This window comes from Camelus ferus, chromosome 6 (assembly GCF_009834535.1).
Source record: "Camelus ferus isolate YT-003-E chromosome 6, BCGSAC_Cfer_1.0, whole genome shotgun sequence".
Taxonomy (NCBI): domain Eukaryota; kingdom Metazoa; phylum Chordata; class Mammalia; order Artiodactyla; family Camelidae; genus Camelus; species Camelus ferus.
Genome location: NC_045701.1, coordinates 39,919,885 through 39,941,337, shown reverse-complemented (window position 1 = coordinate 39,941,337; position 21,453 = coordinate 39,919,885). Strand labels below are relative to the sequence as shown.

At 43.8% G+C, this 21,453-nt stretch overlaps 1 protein-coding gene and 1 long non-coding RNA gene across 6 annotated transcripts in view; one reads left to right on the top strand and one right to left on the bottom strand.

Moving 5' to 3' along the window:
• NPAS3 (neuronal PAS domain protein 3) overlaps positions 1–21,453 on the bottom strand; it is a 799,363-nt gene that overhangs the window by 15,808 nt on the left and 762,102 nt on the right. For all 4 annotated transcript variants that reach the window (XM_032481854.1, XM_032481855.1, XM_032481857.1 and 1 more), the window contains 2 exons: positions 12,302–12,495; positions 7,966–8,072 (listed from right to left, as the gene is read on the bottom strand). In XM_032481854.1, coding sequence (XP_032337745.1) covers positions 7,966–8,072; positions 12,302–12,495 — 301 coding nt within the window. The remainder of the gene's footprint in view (positions 1–7,965; positions 8,073–12,301; positions 12,496–21,453) is intronic.
• LOC116664221 overlaps positions 1–21,453 on the top strand; it is a 228,922-nt gene that overhangs the window by 78,171 nt on the left and 129,298 nt on the right. The gene's annotated exons all lie outside the window — the stretch shown is intronic.

Genomic DNA, 21,453 nt, shown 5'->3' with positions numbered 1-21,453 from the left:
GATACCTGACGCTTCACGTGAGTGACGAGCTTAAGGACAGAAGACCTCTGGATGTTCTGTGAATGACTGTGTATCATCTGGGGATTTCCCCCCTAACATGCTCATGACAGGCCCTACTTGAACTGCTATCTGTGTGATTTATAACCTCAGAAGAGGTTTTTTCCTCTACCCCCGCCGATGGATAGATTTTTATTAACTGTTAATATTGAATCATGCAGAAAACTTTTTATTGATTTGGAACATGTCAATTTAAGTTTAAAAAAGAAGTCCCCCTGTTCTTGATGATAACGTGTTGAATCGGAGACCAAGGCTTTTAAAACGTTGATGGGATGGTGTTCTCAGTCAGGAAGAATCAAAGGAATTGTTGGAATGAGTGACATCCACGATCTCAGAGGTTTTTCCAAGCTGTTTTCAGTCCAGTCAGGGAGTTTCAGTACCACTCAGTCCTGCCCTTCTCGACCCGAAATAGTTCAGGACAGAGTACTTAGCGCTTCTGCCTTCTTTTTCGGTGGCGATTTGCTGCATAAAGGGATGCAGTGAACTCTTCAGCACGGAATTGAGCGAGGTTTATGATGAGGAAATGAGGGAAGTGGTGTGTTTATTCACTCATTCAGTAAATAATTTTTTGGAATGTGCGTCTTCACACCAGGCACTGGCGGAAAACAAAGTGAGAGAAGTCTGTCACGAGCCCATCCTCCTGCATGAGTCTCAGTCACAGAAATTCCATTTCCCTTCCCAGGGATTGGTTTTGGTTTGGAACAGGATGAAACACTGCACAAGGAGATGCAGGAGGAAGTATCTGTGTGGTGGGAGACTGCTGAAAATGTTTTCTTCCTTCTGAAAATAAGGATTTACCTCTATTTGCCTTTGAATGGGAGACATGCTTAGCAGTCGTTTTCACTCATAACATATCACAGTGATAATAGTTATGGAGAGTCATGTGTAGACCTATGAAAGTACAGGGGGTCCAAGCTGGTTTGGGTTGAATTCTTCACTTTCCTTTTAAAAATGAAGAGGACTAGTTTATTGGGGAGGTTAAGCTGGGATGTCGGGAGACCTAAGCAAGGTAAAAGGCTGAGGTGAATCTTACGGTTAGATTTATTGTATGTCCCTGGCGGACCCTGTGCTTCTGGATTCATTAAGCCTGCGAAACATCTTTACCAAGAAATACCTCAGTTGTGAGGCATAGGTGCACAACGACTGGTGTCCCATAAAATCGGGAGTATTTAATGGAGCCCAGACAAAATTTCATGTGTTCACCTGCTGTGCAGACTGTCAGAAATCCTAGTACTTTGCTGTGAAACATGACGGATCCCCCAGGTAGAGTCACTGGATTGGCCGCTGGACAGAGACCCTGTCTCTCCTTTCTGGGTAATAGCACTCTCATCTGGGGCTTGATGTTGGTGGTCTTCCCCCAGGTCCCCAGGGGGAGAAACCTTGATGGTTTAAACCAGCCACGGGAATTCCACCCAGCGTGTGGTTAAGCTGGGCATTTGGTGAAACGCCGGACAGCGAGACGTAGGGGTCCTCGCCCTGCTAGAGGGCCTGTCCGAATACTTTCTTTCAAAAATGAACACAAAACAGCAACTGACCCTTTCCTGACTTTGGACACTGTCCTGTGAGGAGCTCTTTGGCCATGCTACAGCTGTCTTTTGATCATGAAGAGAAAGTTGAGATGATTACAGAGAAAATTTGTCATTTTCACTCGGGTTTTCTGTTACTTGTAATCAGGTGCATCCTAGCTGGCGCATCTCCCCAGCGATTCTAGGAGGCCAGAGAGGGAGAGGGCGTTCACAAAGAGGTTCAGATAACCCGATCCTTCGTTAACCCGATGTTAATGGAAACACACTGTATGCTAAACCCATCACCAATTAAATCCTATACTGCTTATTTGTGTGTGTTTTTGTTTTTAAAGGTTTGAGGCTTTTTTTGAGATATGCAAAGTGTCATATCAATATTTTAAGGAAAATATTTTAAAAATATAATATCATCTTATACTTTATACAAAATAAAGAACAAGAAGTAATGGCATTGATTTTACTTAGGTTAATTGATTTCGGTTAAAATGGATGATTGAGAATTATTGTCTTGTTTTTCTGATGGTGCTTTATAAGAGCAATGGGTTCGTTGCTCTCAAATATCAATTTTATGATAGTAAATGCAGCTGCTGACTGAAACGGTAATGAGGAAACGCCCGAGAGTCCATGCTAGAATTGTGTTAGAGTATATCAGTCAAATCCAAGAGCTGGCTTTCTCTCTGGGTAGAGAGAAAAGACCATGTATCACACTTTGTGTCCCTTCATGTGTTCTTGGAAGCCTGGAATCCCCTTAACACCCACCCCACCCCATCTCCCAGCGCCACCTGCACCCCTGCCACATCTCCTGCCATCTTGGCTTCTTGCCAGTCCTCTTTCAATGTCCAGGGAAAACGTGCCTCCCCTGGAGCTTCTCATCCTCCCTTGGTGGCCCCCACCTCTGGGATTTCTGGTTTGTTTAAATATCTTAACAGCCCTCATTTTATGCCACCTTTTCAAAATTGGCTGTTTTCATGCTGTCTTCTCTACTAATCAGTAAGCTCCTGGAAGGTAGAGACCATTTCTTGGTTATTTTTGAAGCTTTATAGCCATCCTGCAATGCTTTGTAGGTAGTAAGTACTCACAAATGTTAGATGAGCTTGAACAGGGAAAATACTATTCCTGTTCACACATGCAATCAAGTACATGGAAAAACAGTAACCTGGGGAGGAAACCAAAGACCTCCTTTTGCTTACAAGTTGACTATTTGCTATTATCTATACTCTGTTAACTTTCTGTACTGATATTCGAAACCTCCCATCTTTGTAAAGAAGTCAGTCTCTTTACCAAGTAGTCACACCAGTTTCATTCGGACACTGATTAAGATGCCCTCAGAGCCACTTCACTCTTCATAGTTTACTACTGTTAATACAGCTAGTCTGACGTGGGAGGGGGGGATTGATGTCCTTAAGGTCGTTAGTTGATTTGCATGTACTTTTACTCCGTGTGAAATAATGCCTTCTAAATCCCAGTATAGTCAGTGCTTCTCGAACCTTTACATGAATACCAGTCAGCTGGGAATCTGGCTGAGTGCAGGTTCGGGGTTGCTGGGCCTGTGGGCAGGCTGAAGCTCCGCATCGAGAATGCAGGGAGCAAGGACACTCGGCTGCTAGTTAGGCCCTTGCTGCTCTCTGTTCTCTTTGCCTGCCCTTGGACTTAAAAAGCCAAAATCAGCACTGGCCAAAAAAAAAAAAAAAAAAGGATACAAAGTAGTAATACTAATTCACTCCTGCATAAAAACCAGACTTTATTTTGTCTCCATGTGACAGTCTTTTTAGTTAATGGACAGATGCACGATGGGGGCTGTCTTGGCTTCAGAAAAAAGTCAGACGTGGCAGCTCTTACACACATTTACACACATGAAGAGGAAAAATTCATTTGCTTTGGGAAAGAGTCCAGCCCATGATCAGGTGGCAGCTACATCCCTGAAGACCCAACCCTGAAAAAAGCTAAGATCAGAAACTAGAAGCAGTCCCCTGTGCTATCTGCATTTGGCCCCGCCATCAAACTCTACCCCTTCCTTTCTTCCTGCACTCCCGACTTCCTTTACTGCGCACAGTGGCTGCATACCCAAATCAACAATTAAATTCCCCCTTTGTTTGTGTGGCAGATGACAAATGCATGGAGGACATCTTGTGTTTCCTAGGCAGGCAGGGCACTTACTTTGATTGATGCTCGGTTGTGGAAAAAAATGAGCTGGGAAGGAATTACAATGGAAGGCCTGCAGACTGGAAGGGGATATACTAATTAGTCCTGCATTAAGCAGTCGGCTTGCATTTGGCGATGAGACGCCTTCAGGAGGGAAGCGTAGAGGTTATTGATGCAAAACAGCATGGAATGCATTATGCCAGGTAGCTGTGCATTAGTTTTGTTAAGAAGTATAGGATTTTGTAATTAAGAAACAGGCTACTGTATTTTTTTTTTAACACCCACCCCCCAAATATATCGCGTAGCCACGCTTTTTAACTCTGTATGATCTCATAGACAAGCCGGAAGTCCTCCTCTCTTTCTGAAATAGCTCTTCCAGAGTTTTCTTATCCTGGGAACAGTTCTAGGAAGGGAAAACTGCCACCACTTCTATACTTTCTGGCTCCTTTTTCCTGAAGTTCCAGCGCTCCAGAGCCTTGAACCTTGAGCCTTGCTGCTGGAACACGATGTGAACAAGAGAAAGGAAATTTCCTCTCAGGCCACTCTTCCCAGGTTTTAGAGAGTTGTTGCTGGTGACCTGGGAAGAACCGTAAGGGTATCTCCAGACAAATTCAGCGTCGTCTATAGACAAGAACTATAGACAGGGATGAAAGCAAACGCAAAGCACGTTTCTCCGGTTCAGCATTCATGGTCTGCCCTTCTGTTTCTTGGACTACAAGGCAGGGGCAAAGTAGATGGTTGTGCTTTTCCCATAATTATTCAAGAGTGACATAGCTGCTCCGGGTACCTGGGGTGTGTGGCCCTAGGGAGACATCGCTGGTCATCTCAAGATCAGTACCTCCTGTGCACTGGGGAACTGGAGGCTCACTGGCAATTATTCGAGCATCTTTGCCTGTCTGGGTGGTTCACAGTTCAAACCCTGTAATGTTGATTTGGTCACTTTGGCCTGAAGGATCAATGAAATTGGGTTCAGTGGCTCCAGTGAGGTGGCTTAAAGAAAAAAAAAATCACAGAGGTCTTTGGTCCCAGTGTGAAAGAAGAGGACCTAACCTCCCTCAGTTTTGGAATCCTAACCCACCATGTTGGTAGAGCTAATGTGATTCTTAGTGATTCTTTATGTTGAAACCCGTGAACTGTCAGGTGTCTCCCGTTAACCTAGTGGGAAAGTAAATGGTCCAAAGTTTTTGGTTCAGTCTCTCTGGGTTGCCAAGTCCTGGTGCAGCTGAGACTCCCTTTTACTTTTCTTTTTCTAGAAATGAGTTCATCTATGAATTTACAGATGCCTCTGCTAGGAAAATAGATTTAAGTGATAAAGATAGCATTTCGAATTACCAGAGACTATCAAGTCTTTTTCCTGTAAGTTTTATCCATAAACTGGAACATATCAAAATATCAGAAATATTATCAGGTGACTACAACCTGTCTTTCATGGCCAGAACCAGGAATTGTGCCAATAGCTCAAGGAAGAAAAGCTAAATAGTTAATGTGGTTTATTTTTTAACCATCCCTTTGTTTTAGAATTCTATCTTATTCTTGAGCTGATTCTGTGTCACCACGACCTTCTGCTGCCAAGAAGGCACAGTTGAGGCATCCTTCAGTAATGGCCTAGGGCTCTGGATGAGCAAGATGCGGTGCTGGCTTTTTGCCTTTTCTTTACATGTTTACACAACCAAGACTTATTACATGCTCTGTCATTTTGTTACTGGGCTGGCTTTGGTTTGAGAATTAGGTAAACATCAGACATTCCATCACACAATTTTAGACTCAATCTTACTTTATAATGCTTTTAATGTTTATTGTACAAAGCGCGATGCATTTGTATATTTTAGCATTTTAGTTCAGCCACAGAATGCAAAACCTGACGCTGGCATCAGTTGGATTTGTGTGTGTGTGTGTGTGTATGTGTATGTGTGTGTGATTGAAGATACTAAGCACTACAAGAACGCTGAAATTTCAATCTGATTAGGATCAAAATTCTTCAGGATCAAAACACTCCTTTTCCTCCCCCTACAGTTTTACTAATTGTGTGCTACTTGACATTGTAGAGTTATTCCACAGCGTGATAGCTAAATATGTGAAGTGTATTTTACTGTGTGGAATTATCAGCTCCTTCTATTTGTTTTTCATGTGTTTAAGGTTATTAAAAGAATTTAAAATTAGAAGTCATGTGTATGAGTTGAAAGACTGAACTCAATCATTGTTAGCAGGCTAAATCATAAAGCAGCAGCCAGTATGTCAATATCAAGTAATAAAAAAATCACAGAATTTGAAGGCATACCTTCTCTGTTTATTAGCTGGCAAGATACCAGACAAATTAGGATACTAGCACAATGGCGAATGGCGGACTTGTTTATTTTCAGCACTCAAATTATTCCGGGGACTGAAAATGAGATAAAAGTAGATCGGAAAGAATGGCATCAAATGCATTTGCTGGGGACCTTTGCTTTAGGGGAAGAAATGAACTGCCCTCGCTCACGCTTCCTGAGGAATTGTATTTCTTTAAGCTGTAAATCAAATCCCAAAGAGATAGCACGACGTTTCCCAAATAATAATGGAGGATGACAAAGTTCTTTTTTGTCAGCATCAGGTTTCTGAATTTAGACTTCGATTAAGATTCCAAAATGAAAAAGCACCCCACCCCCTTCCTGACACATGTGGTCTATGACAGTGTCTCACAAACAGTATACTCATTTTCAAAGTCTGGATCTCTGGCATATATTGGTCCAAAAATGTATTCAGAGCTTCTTCCAAAGATCCTGATTTTTCTCCATTTTCTCTGAATTTCCAGCTACAGAGAACCTGGTGTTTCTTTTCAGGAAACAGCATCAGTTTTTTCCCCCAATTAATTGAAGAGCCATCTGCTTCTGTGATACCCGACACCCATTCGTTCTTAGCAACAAGTGTGTTCCCAAGTCCCTGGTGAGCAATACCGAGGCACACACTCTGTGTTGGGACTAGAGTCTGCTTGAGCAGCCTCGCAGGCTGGCTTTTGCCAGAGACAGAGCATATACAGAATCTGACACTGACCTTGGTCCCATGTCAGTGTTGCTAATGCAGGGTTCAAAACACAGTACAAGATGCTCACCCTTGGAGACTTTGGCTAGCTGACTGTCTCTGCATTATGCTTTTGAAGATCTGAATTTGAAATGACTCAACAGCTGCAAAAGGCAGGAAAGATCTGAAACAGCTTTCCTTGACTGTGGCCAGAAAGGGAAGAAGACGTCCATACCAAGGCCACCTGGGTGGTGTCACTACATAAAAGCTTCCACTTCAGGCTGCACCATCTCTCTGGTGCCCCCTTGCGTGTATTTAAGAGTAGAGTTCAGAATTGGGTTTAGAACCTTCTAGGAATATGGATGGTAGGGCCCTCATCCTCTAGGGAGAGTCTACAGAGTGGTCATAAAAAGGACTTCTTGTTGGAAAAGGGCAGCCCCGTTCCTAAGAGGTCCACCAGACCAGTGCCTCTTGCCTTATGGGGCTGTCAGATCCCTTGGACGCACGGTGTAAACTGCTTTGCTGAGTCTGATGAGGGAAAACTGCATGAGGACACTGGTGTGGGAGTGACTGCTTGGACTGGCTGGTCCTGCTTTGCTTAAATGTCACAAAAGTCTCGTTGGAGGAGAGCCTGTGGGTCAGGAGCTGGGAACCAGACCCAAAGAGCTGAGGTTACTTTCTCCCTTCCAGGAGTTGGGAGATGGAAGTACCTGCTCCTCTAAATAACCCTCTTTCCAGACTACAATGAAAAGAGGGTGCCTTTGAGAGCTACAGTGTCCACACAAGGTACCCTGCTCCTGCCCGGGCTTCCCCTGTGTCCCAAGGTTGTGGCTAGTCAAGTAGAAATTGGTACGAGGCTGTGGCCTGGATGAACTTGTCTTCTCCCAGGTCTGTTTTGAAACTGAGACCACAAATTGCAGAGTGGAACTTACTCTCTAGAAAATGAAAGGGTCAAGAAAGCACTTAAGACAAAGGTTCCCCCATCTGGTCATGGGAGAGAGAGGGCAAGAGACCATGAGATCCCGGGTGAGCGCCTAAAGACCCCGCAATTTCTCAGGGCCCGAGGTCCAGCTGTCACTCTAATTCCAACACAAGTAGAAGTGATTTATGTCCCACTTCCTCTCACCACACGCTGACAGTCATCTCAAATGTATACGGGAGAGGTGGAGGGAGGCGCTGGCACGGAAACCAAAAAAGCATCTGAGACAGATGACAGCAGCCAGGCTGTCCCCGCGCAGGAGGTACTTACAGTCCAGGTGACTGTGCCTGATGCCCTCAACATCTTCGGCGTGGATGAAGTGGTAGCATCTCTTCCCTACGATGTCCACGGGGGTCAGATCCATGTAATCACTAATCCTACAAAGGGAAGAACAGAGGCTGGGAATCAGGAGGAGGGGAATATCGAAACAGTTAAACGACTTAGAAGCAAGTCTGGCAATTTCCCTTATACCAGGGTACCTGTGAGGACTTGGCACGGAGGGAAAACCCTTTATAGATAAAACTATTTTCTTTAATATAGAACAGGCTTTTTCTAAAGTTGGAACCGTGCTAGATCAAGCAGTTGTGTTGAAATAATTAGATAGGTTTTTTCTTTCTTTCTTTCTTTTTTTTTTTTGTGGTACTAGAACACACATTTAGACAACATAATTCCATGAAATTATTGAGTATCAGTAACAATGCAAGATCCTCATTAGAGGACAAGATAATTCAAGGTTACATAATAAAATAAAAACATGTTATGTTTATACCAAATGATTAGAGACACCTTTCATTTAAACACATTGGTCTTCTATTGGGCATTTCCATGAAAAAGGGCTTCAACTGCTTCTTGGCACGAAGTCCAAATTGGCGTTTCAAGGGGTATAATTTAAATGCTGAGACACACAGATGCCTGGGGGTATTATCTTTTTTAGTCTTAGCCATTTGGGAGCTCAGCCTTCACTCCTGGCCCTTTTAACTGGGACTTTGTGGTGGATTCTGCACAGAAACTTTTAAACCATTTTGGCAGCCCTGCCAGGCTTGTGCTCAACACAGGCAGGAACACAGCAAAATAGAACAAAAATTGGAAAACCTGTTGGAGGGATCTGCCTGGTCGACACAAACATGCCGAAAAGCTTCCGCTCCTCTTCCCTGTCTGAGTCCAGGCTGGTTTTGGTCAGCCCCACACAGAGTACATCTGTGGGACTGATTCTTCTTACCGTCCCTCTGCGTTTTCTGGTTTATGGCTTAGGACTTATCAAAGATGAAGTGACTCTTTAGCTGTGACACATTTAAGAAACCCATGAGGTCTCTGCTGGGGAGTTAAATCTGAACCCCGAGGCAAGGAAGTAAGAAACAAAACCAAAGCAGAAGAATATGAAATATAATGAAAACTCACTACCCAGTAAGTGAATTTCTCAATGTCTAGCAATTTAAATCATGTTTTTGGCCATACTAGTGTTTCCTCAGGATTCTGTGGTTTTGGGGTTCAAAATAGGTTTGTTGGTGTTTTCCTAAAACTATTAGCTGCTTTCCAAGCGCAGCTCACACCCTCTTCCTGCAAATGAGGGAGCAAGGATGTCATGAAAGGGCCCTCATTGGTGTTTCTGGAATTTGCCTGCTCCTCTGAAAAGCATCAGATGTCGGCTTTGCCCGAGGCTGTCCCAGGGACAGCTGAGGAGGAAAATGGTTTGTGGAGTCAAGAGGTGGCCCCGCCTTTCTAGTTAGCAGTTCCCTAAATAGATAATAAACCCCGGGAAAAAGGCACTCCATTCTTTAGGGAAGACATTTCTTTAATTTATTCTTTACCTGAATGAAATCTTTCAAGACGATGGAAGCCCTTCTGTGTACCAGAGCCTGTTATCCGGGTGAATGTGACCAGTTCGGTGTTCAAAGACCTCTCACTACATGTGTGGGAAGCTGCAGACCAGTCTGATGGCCTGTGTCAGGTCCAGAATCCTGATGGCATCTTGTACTCTGAGCCTTAGTTTCCTTATCTGTGAACCAACTTCAGAGGCTGGCGAGGGGCCTCATGAATGAAACGACACAAATGTAGCACAATGCCTGGCACTCGGGGTGTGCTGTTCCCTCGGATGAAATATGTGATTATCCTTAATCATTATTAAAAAGGACCCATGTTATTGCTTCAGTGAGGACATAATGCAGTATTGTACTGGCTAATAGGGGGTTGTGGAAAACATTTTTTTAAACTGGGAAGAAAAAAGCATAAAGTGGGTCATGGAAAATGATCTCAATTACTAGAGTGGCACCGTAAGGCCCCAGTCCATGGAGCGCAGCAAAAGAGCTAATGAACCTGTGATCACAAGAATGAGAATGAGGTGATAGTTTTGGGAAAGGACAGTCACTGGGAGTTAGGTAAATAAGATGAGGCATTGTTTTTTTTGCTGGGAGTGGCGGTGGGAAATCTCAATCAAGGGAGCTGACATGTTTTCAGAGGCACGCAGCCATCGTTCATCCTCTGACTGCCTACCTGCCTCCCCGGGCGTCCAGCATCCTGAATTTTCAATCAGAGAAGAGACAGCTTTGTGGGCCGTGGTTGTGTTCTTTCATGGGTGCATATGTATGAAAGGTCCCCCTTAGAGATTATTCTGACTGATTCCTTACCATTTAGCCTGACTTCTGAAGAAGAATTAGAGATGAGGAATGCAGGGAGACCTCACAGGGTGCCAGGCTTTTGAATCTGATGGATTGGGGTTCAAATCTTGGTCTCAGTCAAGTCACTTAACCTTTCTCTCCAAACTGAAACTGCATGGAGGTGATGGAGGCCGTGCCAACACCTACCTCACAGAACCGTCCAGAAGCTTAAATGAGATGGTACATCTAATGAACTCGGCACGTGGCTGAGGGTGTAGTAAGTGTGCAGTGAATGTCAGCTGTCTTTATTATTACTTGCCAATTCTAGCTAATCTTTCTGGCAAACTCATATTTCCTGATACTCTGTGGCCACTGCAGAATACCTTAGACATAGCTAAGTATGCAGTCATGATGATAAAAATTTTAACAAATACTACCAAACCTTGAAAAATGTTTAGAGTTACTTATTAAATAATAATGATGGGTTCATGATGTCTTCCACCCTCCCAAACACTAAAAGCTCAGATGAGTAATCTCTTCCCATGGTGAATTCTATCCTCAGAATCAAAACTTGACCGGAAATGGTAGGCATTGCTAATTGGATCTCAACACCTTTAGCGCCTCTCCATGGACTGAATACAGGCACTGTCTGTCTTCCTCTTGGCTGTGTCCTGCCGGGGTCAGTTATCTAAACAAACCGCTTGACCATTTGGTTCTTTCATTCCCTACCCACCTCAAAAGGCATTGACAGGACTCAGGGAACATCTGTTGCCTTCATGCCTGATGATGCTGTGAGCCACAAAAGCCTCTCCCCCACCTTGGTTCGGTAATTCTCCCGAGGCACCAGGGATGGACGGCATCGTCCAGCTTCCTTCCCACAGCTGATCTATACACACTCCCCACTTCCTGCTCCCTGCACCCGTGATTCTCTCCTCTTCAAATCAGTCTGTTGATGGGCTGGGAACTTCAGAGTAGAAGGTCTGAAGGGGCACTGTCCCATGTCCTTGTCCCTTGCTTTGTGCTTAATGGAAAAGTGAACTTTCAAACCAGAGGCTAAAACGTCCTTTTATAAGAGCTCAGTGCTGAGGGAGGGCTGCCAAGTCATTTCCGTGATGAGTCATCTTTTCATTTATAAAAGTGAAACCCTCAGGATTACAAAGTTTCATTGAATAGTTTTATATATTTCGTTTTTGTCTTTTTTCCTCTGGGCCTCCAGTTCTCGTTTGTTCTCCATGTGTTTTGTGGACTGAATGTGTACCCCCTAAATTTGTATGCTGATGTCCTTCCCCACAATGTGATGGTATTAGGAGGTGGGGCCTTTGGGAGGCAATTAGGTTTTGATGAGGTCACAAGGATGGAGCCCCTGTGATGGGGTTAGTGTCCTTATAAGAAGAGGAAGACCAGTGATTGCTTTCCCCAGTGTGAGGACATGGCAAGAAGGCAGCTGTCTGCAAGCCAGGAAGAGAGCCCTCATCACAGAGCTAATCAGCCTGCACCTTGACCGTGGACTTCCCAGCCTCCAGAACCATGAGAAATAAATGTCCATTGTTGGAGCCACCAGCCTATGGTAATTTGTTCCAGCAGCCTGAGCTGACCAGGACTGTGTGCTCAGTGCCTATGTGAACACTGACCATCATGAGGCTGGGCCCTTGCAGTAGTCAGGAGTAGGGTCTGGCTGAGGCGTCAGGAGATACCTTTTACTGCATCATTTTGCCAACATTGCCTCAGTCCTGCTCTCTCCTGGGGTTCTCCGCCCAAACTGGCCTTTGTTATAGCATGTGGATGCCTGGGTATCCTAATTCATTCCATTGTTGTCCCTAATGGACATCAGGGCAGCAGCGTAAATTTCAGATAAAAAGCATGGTTGGTGGCAGTCCAAGCAGCCATTAAAAATAAGATCAGGCTTTATAATGAACTTCCCTAGGAGAGTAAAATCCTTCAGACTGCCGAGCACACCAGCCCTTACCAACGTGCGACACACAACAGGGCAAAGGAAAACAAAAACAAAGTACCTATTTTCACAGTAAATGATATTGAGGTCCATATTTACTCGCGTGACGAACATATGGCAGTCAATTCTGACTTCATTGATCGTAGGGGGAGGCAGGGCATGAGCCACAACCACAAGGCCCATGATTTGGCTGGGGACGGTCCTCCCATGGGACAGCGACACCCTCAGTCGTAGCCGGCCTGTTATGTGAATCACCTGGAATAGAACATTAAGTACAGGACACAGTCAAATTTACATCTGGGATGTAATAGTATTTCTTTTGAGAAATGCAAAATTGCATCTGGAATCACCGACATTAGCTTGTGTCTTCTGTAATCGCATCGGCTGTCAAGGTGCCCTCAGTGTCCTCAAGGCAAGAGACAAGAGGAATAATACCATACTCTGAGCATTTCTCAAGGCAGCATTATGACTATGCTATTGCTATTTTGCAGGCTTTTTTTTTTCTTTTTTTCTTTTTTTTTTTTACATTTAGAGGAAGTTCATAACCAGGGAAAAGGAAACGTTTGCATTATCAGCCTGTATTAATGGACAATGCTTGTCTCCAAATCTATGCTGAGTGGGATTACATGGACATTTCCTATCAGAAGTGTGGCTCAGAGCTTTCCTTCATTGGCAGAAAAGCCCAAGACTCCGCTGAATAAAAGACTCAGCAGCAGTGACATGAATGGGTCCTTTTGAGCATATTCCACGATGGGCGCGCTGGGTACCGGTGCGTGTGACACCGTGCTTGACTGCAGTGCCCTGCGGGACTGGTGGTCAGGGGCCCTTGGCCTGCCATGTGCTCCTTGAGCTCATGGTGAAGGAAGGTCAGGAGGGCTTGCGCCATTTTGGTGGCAGCTCAGAAGTACTTGCTCGAAACAGGAGGGAGAACGTTGGGCTAGTGGTTTTTGGTTTCTTGCCAAAGTATACCATCGATAGTCCAGGCCACCCAGAACCAAAGATTGCTTCATCATCCTCACACGTTTTAAATGATATCATTTTTACAATAGTATCTTTTGAAAAAGTTCCTTTGTGTATGAACTCAACATAGAAGAGGAGTCAGAGTGTCAGCTTTCTTAAATGATGATTTAGGGAAATGAAATCAGAAAAGAGTGGGAAGAATAAGGATTTGTGTGGCAATGCTTCGGGATGACAGGAGGGAGGTGTGTATGTTGGGGGATTAGAGACCGTGTGTGTGTGAGTGTGTGTATACTCTGTGTTCCTAAGACCCTGTGACAATGTGGGGGGACCCTCTAAAACCAGGTCGTAGAATTTAGGCCGCCTGTACCATTCCCTGTACCATGGAGATCAGTTTAGCAGCTAGCTGAGTTTCTGTGTTTGGTTTGCCTCCTCAAACGCACCCCTAAGCGCCGAGCCATCTTTGAGATTCTTCTTTTCCCTCCTTGCCGTAAGGAACCGAATGGGGAAGCGAGTCTCTGGCCTCCCAGGGGCAGTGAGAACTGGCATCTGCTCGCCTTCCTAGGGGCTTCACTGGCAATTCCTTTTTCATTTTGTTTTGGTTTCCTTTAAGTTATTCAGTTTTCCAAAAGCAAGCCACACTGCTGTCAGTCAGGAAGCAGGATCAAAGCTTGTGGGGCTGCCCTTTAGAGTCCTGGCTGTTCTAAATAATACCTTTTCCCTGCCCGTCTTCATGTTCCTGCCTAGAGCTGTGGATCTGGAAAAAACCAATGCGGAGGGTTATTTAGGTTATTTCTGGAGCTGTGTTTTTGACCACCCACGTTGAAGTTGACTAAATTCATACTTAATGCACCTTTGCTTTAAGCTTTGGTCAGACGAGCTACTTTATGAATATTTTAAAATGTTCCTAGAGGCAAGGATACTAAAACATCATCACAGACACATATTTTTGCAAGCCCTTATTAACTAATAAAGAAAGAGCTAAAAGAAATGGGATTAGCTTCACAGGAGGGGTGTTAACAGTCCCTGGTCCTCCTCCCAGCTAGGCTTACATAGATGCTCATTTATCATTATCTGTCTTGTTTTATCAGGAACATTCAGGTTCTTAGAAAAACACAGATCTATAAATGCACAGGAAAACACATACCCAGAAATGATATGTTAAATAAATCCCTACTTGGCTTTTCTCTTCCAAAGCAATTTAAAGGCATCTGGGCTAGCAAACAGTTTGGAAAGGCAGACAGGCTCATGGGGGAGCTGTCTGCATGTCAGATGGACCCAGCCTCTGATCTCCTCCAGCTTTGCCTGTGGCCAGGAAGGTGTTGAAGAAGGTGGTCAAAAGTTGGGTTGAGTTGGGGTCTAGATTTGCCATCTCCTGATTTTGTTCCCCCAGACAAGCACTCAGCCTCTCTGCATCTCAGTTTTCTTTTCTGTGAAATGGGGACAATGATGACAATTCTGTAGTTATGTTATGAAAATCAAAGGAGATAGTGGAGGTGAACACATTCCAAATTGCAAAGAAGTCTACAAACTTCATTACAATTCCATTTGCCTTTAAAAAATGTCAACTGAATAATAAAGATACAGACTGATTATTAATTTAAGCTTGACCAAAGGCCAGTTAAATAATTACTTTAAAGGAATATAACATTTCATATTTGGGAGAAAAACTGGGAGATTGTATTTTAGGTGGTTCTCACCTTTCATTTTTTAGGTGGAGAAAGAGGCTCTGGAACATTTAGTCCCTGACCAGAGTCCTCGGGCTTGGAAATGGCAAAAAGAGCCTAGAGTCCAGGTTTCTAGGTCTTGTTTGAGCATCATTTCAACTGTGTTGTGCTTGTTTGTATTTTATGTGCATATTCATATTGAACAAAACATTAGAAATTTTTACCAGATGCCGATTTACTGCCTTAAGTAATCGGTGTATAAACCTTTAAAGTGGTATCTATCAGTTATAAGTAGAAGCCCAGGTTATTTGAAAGGTCTTTGAGAAACAGTACAAACTAAGAAGAAAATAAACCTTAAGAAAATTACGAGTGCAATAACTAAACAGCTGTCAAGAAATGGCAAAGAACAGAGTGTGTGTGTCTATATGTACGTCTAGGGGCGAGGTGGAGGGTTGAAGAGAAGGAAAGGGGTACCTTTTAGGTCCCATCGTTAATTTTTGGATTTCAGTGAATGTATTGTCCAAGATCCATTTCGTAATGCCAACAGTTTCTTTCCCATTGTGAGAAATTATGTTCAAGTCTGAGAAACACGTTTGACAGCATGTGTATCCAAACACATAGATAGTTGATCTTTTTCCCTTTGTAGTTGCTTTGAAGGCCTGAGGTGTTGAGGAAAGAGTACCGTCAGAAGTGCTGGGTTCACATCCCGCCCCTGGCACTGCACAGCCATGCAGCCATGATGCTCAGAGAACTGCTTAGAAAGTGACTTGCTTTCTTTCCAGAGCAGCATATTAGAAATTAAAAACCTAGTACAAAGAGAATAAGTACTCCGTAAGGTGTCTTTTGTTTTCTTAATAAGGGCATCAAAGGTCATGTTAATGGTTTTCTAGTTTCTAAAACATACCATGTGCCAGGAACCTTGATAGGTAGCAGGGAGAAAACCAAGGTGGACCAAATGTTTACAGACTGCACAGTGGGAGAAAACAGAAATAATGACTTGTAATGTAGTAATATTGGAGGATGACACAGTGTCTGATCAAGAAGGTGGTTTTCCATCCTGGTTATATGACAGAATCGCCTGTGAAGTTTTGTTAAAACATGGATTCCCAGGCTCTGTCCCCCGGAGATTCTAATTTGGTAAGACTGGGCTGGGGTCCAACATTTGTTTGTTTTTTTAGGGCATCAGAGGTGATATCTACTACTGGAGAATACCTGGCTAATGGGTTCGGAGTTCTACCTGTGGTTCTGAACTTTGCTGCACACTGGAATCACCCAGGGAATCTTTAAAAGTCCCCAAGTCCAAGCTGTACCCCACACCAGTTAAATACAGACCTCTGGGATAGGGGCCCCTCCAAGTCTCATAGTGCTGCTGAGAGGATTAAGTGAAAATGTATATGAAGTGTCTAGGTTATGCCTGATACACAGTGTATGCTGAAAAAATACAATTTTTATTAAGTGGTTATTGTATACTGTAAGAAAGGTATAGAATGAGGTCTTTGGGAGGTCAGGTAGGTAGAAAATACGTTTGACTGAATGGATCTGTAAGGCTACATAAAACTGGCATTATAATAAACAGACATAAGATATAATCCTAGAATGGTGAAAAGGATTCCAGATAGAGAAAAGGGCTGGAGTATAAAAGAGAACCTATTGGAAACCCCCGGGCTCCAGGAGCATTTCAGTTGGCATCAGCAGAGGAGACAGAGCTGGGGCAAAGTGGCAGGGACAAGCGGTAGAAACTGGTAGTGGGACCTGGGGAGAAACACCATGATTTTGAGCCTCATTGGTTGAGGATGACGACAGACTAAAAGGTAATTGGGAATGTAGGAATTGCTGACAAAGGGACAAAAAAAGATTTCTCTGTGGACATGGTGTATTTGAGCAGCCTGGGGACAGCCTGGGCAAATGTCCTGGGGGTAGTTGGAAAAAGAGGTTGGGCACTTAAGAGATGAGAGTTGAAGGTATGGTTTTGGAAGACTTTGTGCTTTGTTGTTGCTGTTGTGTTTTTTCTGGAGGTGATAGTTAAAACCGAGAAATTCAATGGAACTTCCACCAGAGAAACAGATGAGAAAAGAACACCAAAGGCGTCCTCTCCCTTCCCCTGCCCTTTGAGTATCTGAAGCCTAAAGAAACCTGTATTTTTCTCTAAATTGAGTCACTCTTGCTCTATATGATTACTTTTATTCAAAACAAATGTTTCTGAGAACTCTAAGCCCCCTTTTTCTCCACCCACAGTTCCATTCTGCCATAAATGTAAAACTCACCATGTTGTCACCAGGCCCAGTAGGAACAGCCTAGAGAAGGGGGGGGGCTTCCTAGTAGAGTTACGTCATCTACTTAAGTGAGACATGGTTTTGAATATGAATATGTGAACCTAAATACTAATATTATGTCAAGAACTGTGAAACAAACAAAACAAGTAACATAGTTACTTTAAAGTGAAAGGAATACTGTGGAATAGAAATAACATTGAATCAGGAAACAGACAATTGATTTCAGTTCTGGTTCTGGTAATTTTGGCAAGTCATCTAGCTTGGCCAGGGCTGCATTTCCTTAGATATAAAATGGAGGGCAAGAATCAGGTGCCGATACCTAGGGTTCTCGCTGACTTCTAGAGAATTCTGTGACCTAATGCTCAGTAAAGTGGCTTTTACCGTGCTGTAGGACTACCCTACCTCCACGCCCCTTACATCTCCTCCATGGGGGCAGGAGTTTCAGGGTAGAGCTATAAGTTACTAAATGCAGGGTTCACTTCCAGAACTAATCAGTAGGGGTTTATGGGTCATATCTGAGTTGGAACAATGCTTTGGTTTTGGCCAGTGCCAAGGAGAAACTGCCTCTGTGTTCTAAAGGTTTATCTCAGTCTGGCCTTTAATCTACAGACATTCTTCAAAATAGATTTCTGAACTAAGAGATTCTTTGCCTCCAAGCTCAATTTTATAGTAGAGCTCAATCCTCGTGTTCCCTTTTGTTGTTCTTGTTTTATCGTAAAGAACTGTATGGAAATGCTAAAGCCCATAGTTTTCTAAACCCCTTACACAGCACTGCCCAGATACCAGCCACAGTGAAGCCGAATGCACAGGACTTCTGTGTTGAAATCCTACCATCTTTGCCAAAAATGTCCAAATTAGCCTTATTTGACAGTCCCGTGTTGAAGAAATCATTGTTTGACTTTGATTTTTCTTCTCCAACGCAGTGAGCTAGTGGGTGTGTGCAGGGCTGTGGAGACGTGTCCGCGGAGGTGAGGATGAGTGTGGGAGTGTTAACAAACCATGTTTCCTGAACAGTAGATATTTCTCTTCCTACCATATGCTCCTTTCCATCGTCTGTTGGTGATAAACACCTAGATGTGCTCTGCTCATATCTTCTCATTATAAACAGGCCCATCACAAAGACCTTGATAAAACCTCCCCTCTGTCAGTACTTAAGAAAGTCTGTGATGGGAAAATACATCTGGAAGCTCTTCTCCATTCTTTTATGAGTAAATCAGTATGAGTCCTAAGAAACGTTTTCTTTGTCAAAAGGAAGTGCTAAGTATTATGTACATTTTTCCACATAAAATGTATGGAATAGGGCTGGGCAAATTAGGGGAACCAAAAAGGCTACAGGCAGGAAAAAACTATGATTCTCTGGGTTTAGAGCATCTTCAGCGAGTTCTCACTTGTCCTTTAAGGGAATCCAAATTTACCTTAAAAATTAAGCTTCCTTCTGGCACTCTGGCCTTTTTTCTTTTGTTCCCCTAGAGAAGTCTGGTTCGGCATACAGATCATCAAATCACTAGCTCAGGTGGGAGAGTCAGCTAATTATTTTTAAGCGACGAGGGCTTGGAGGTGGCCCACAACCTGCTGAAAGATAAGGGATGAGCTGGGTCTTCTGAACCTAAACATCTAGCCTACAGCCTAACAACTTAATCTAAACCAGCTTGAGAATATCAACCTCGTGTCAATTGCTTCATGCAAATTTTTAGGGAGTAGGTTTTCCTGAACTTAGACTATGTCATAGGTTGGAGAATCTAACCTAAGCCTGTCTGTCTGATTCTTACAACCTAGGTCTTTACACAAAGCCTGGAAAAAGAGAGGGGAAAAGCCACCCCAAATCAATTTAGCTGAGACCAAGTACTTGGCCCTATTAGAGGCAAAAAGGTGCCTTTGGACTCTGTGAGGGGCAGGGGAACAGCCGAATGGTGTTTTCCTTCCGTTTCCAGCATCTCAGATTTTATTCCTAGAAACTGACTCTACTCTAGTCATCTTTGTCATAGTTCACAATGGGACTTCAGCAACTGGGTGTAAGAAAGGACAGAAGAGGGAAAAGCTGACTTCTCAAGGCAGAGGTGAGACTGAGGGGAAGGGAAGGTTCGGGGGAAATGATTTCTTGGCAAGGAGCAGTGAAGATGGAGGCTTCTTCCAGAGTCTGGGGTGGGGGATTGCAACAGGAGAGGGGGCCCCCGAATGTCATCATCAACTAGGTACGGAGATGGTGACCAACTCAGGAACCAGGGGCTGGAGGGAGTCTTTCTGGAAGTTTGTCCCTAAGAATTTCTCTAAGACCAGGGCTCTTCAGGATTGGGCAGGATTCAGCCCTTAAGGCCAGAGGACCAGCAAGAATTAGTTTTAGATGGGCTCAGCTTCAGGGCAGCTCTGGCAGTAGAGAAGACAGGAGGTGAGTCTGGGTACCGGGGAAATGTCCAGGCCAAAGTTACGGAAGAGGAACCCAGGCAGAAGTCAGTTCTATTGGGTAAGAAGACTATAATTAGAAAGTGTTAATTCTCAAGGACTCCATTTGGTTTGAATGGAAATAAAATGAGCAAGGGGAGGGATGTAATTGGAACATGACTAGTTGATTCTTGGTCTGATTGCTGCAAAGACTCACTGAGGGTCAGTTCAGGAAGCGAACAGACCTAAAGCTGTAGGCGAGGGCATTCCCGACTCTGGAAGGCAGAGGAAGGAAGGAAGCCAGGGGCTCATTTCTCTGCTCTAAGGGAGACCTTAGCATCCTGAAGGAAATGACTCAGGCATTAGCATGAGGACCAGCATTCTTCCTCCTCTAGATGAAGTCAGCTCACCCTGTCCTGTACACAAGTGACTAAAATAACTAAATGGGCCTGGTACACGAGGGAGAACGTATTTTGTTGTTTAATTGGAAAGCCCATGGCACCTAATGCTGATAGCAGGGATTTACTGAAAACCAAAATACCTCTAGGGTTAGTGGTCCTTAAATTTGAACATGCATAAGAATCACCTGGAGAGCTTATTATTAAAATATGGATTCCCAGGTCCCACCCCCAAAACTCTGGATTCTTCAATCAAGGAAGGGACCTGGGAACCTGTATTTCTTCAGGTGTTGCAAGGGCTTTGGATGCCAATGGCCGGCACAGACATCCTTCAGGTCCCGCTTGAAGGGCTGACCATCCGGTCCACCCAGCTGCAGCATCCTCTGGATCTAGAGCTGAATGGATCTAGAGATCTTAATAAAGGCAAGCCAGGGGCACAGACTGCCTCCTACACGAGCAAAGAAAGACGAACATATATTTACAGTTAAATCAGAACTGAAAAAAACCCTACACTACAGAATAGGACCCTGAGTCTTGGTTCTTTGGAAATGGAAGATCAGCACATGATGAGCAGAAACTGGGCTGATGTGGGATTAGGGCATGTTTTCTGTGCCCAGGGCTGCCTGTGAGAGCCTGCCTGTCAGGGCTCCTTTATTTGTGGGCTGCACGCTTGTGTCCCCTGCCTCCTGGTGGGGGTGGGGCTCTGCCAGTCCCATCCCCCTTGCCCAGTCTGTCCCTGGCTTAGCTCCTGATTAATTCAGGGGAATCCTGTGCGGTTAACCCTTAATTTGATAGCCACAGTGGGGAACTTGAGAGATTGGTGGTAATTTATCAACCTTCATTTTTTTTTTTAAATATCTAAACGTTTTTCAAGACAACAAATAAAAAATTATTTTTAAAACCCACATTTAAAAAACATTAGCTACAGCATGCTATTCTTATGTGACTGTATCCTCCAAACATAGCAATGACGCCTCATCCATCTCTTTTAACAAACTCCAAATATATAACATGAAAAATATAACTACAATTACAGCCTTAGATTCTCAAAATGTGTCTGGACTCCATATTTGTTTGCTGCTCCCTTTGGAGAAAACAGTCTTTTCTTCTAGCAAAGATAAGATTTTTTATTGGGATAGTTTAAGCTGAAGAGATTTCCTTAACGAGATTATGTAAATGTATGCCAAAGATATAAACTACATTTTCTCAGAGCGCAGAACACTTCAAATATCATTTAATCAAACAGGACCATGGGTAGAAGCACCTCCATAAATTGTTAAGGGGCAAAACAAGAAGGCTGAACGATACACATTTGATCAAATTTCGCTTCATTTAGTTACTTTATTAAAGTCTGCTAGAGAAGGACAGAGGACCATTGTACCTCTGTGGAGGGCAGTGTTTTGATTAGTCTGTCACTGGATGTGGAGGAGGGGGTATCACCCCTCAGGGCCTCCAGAGGTCCTCTGTGGCTTATCCTCTCTGTCCTGAGGGCAGAGAGGCAGCTCTTCTCAATGTAACAGGCTGCAATTGTATTTCCTG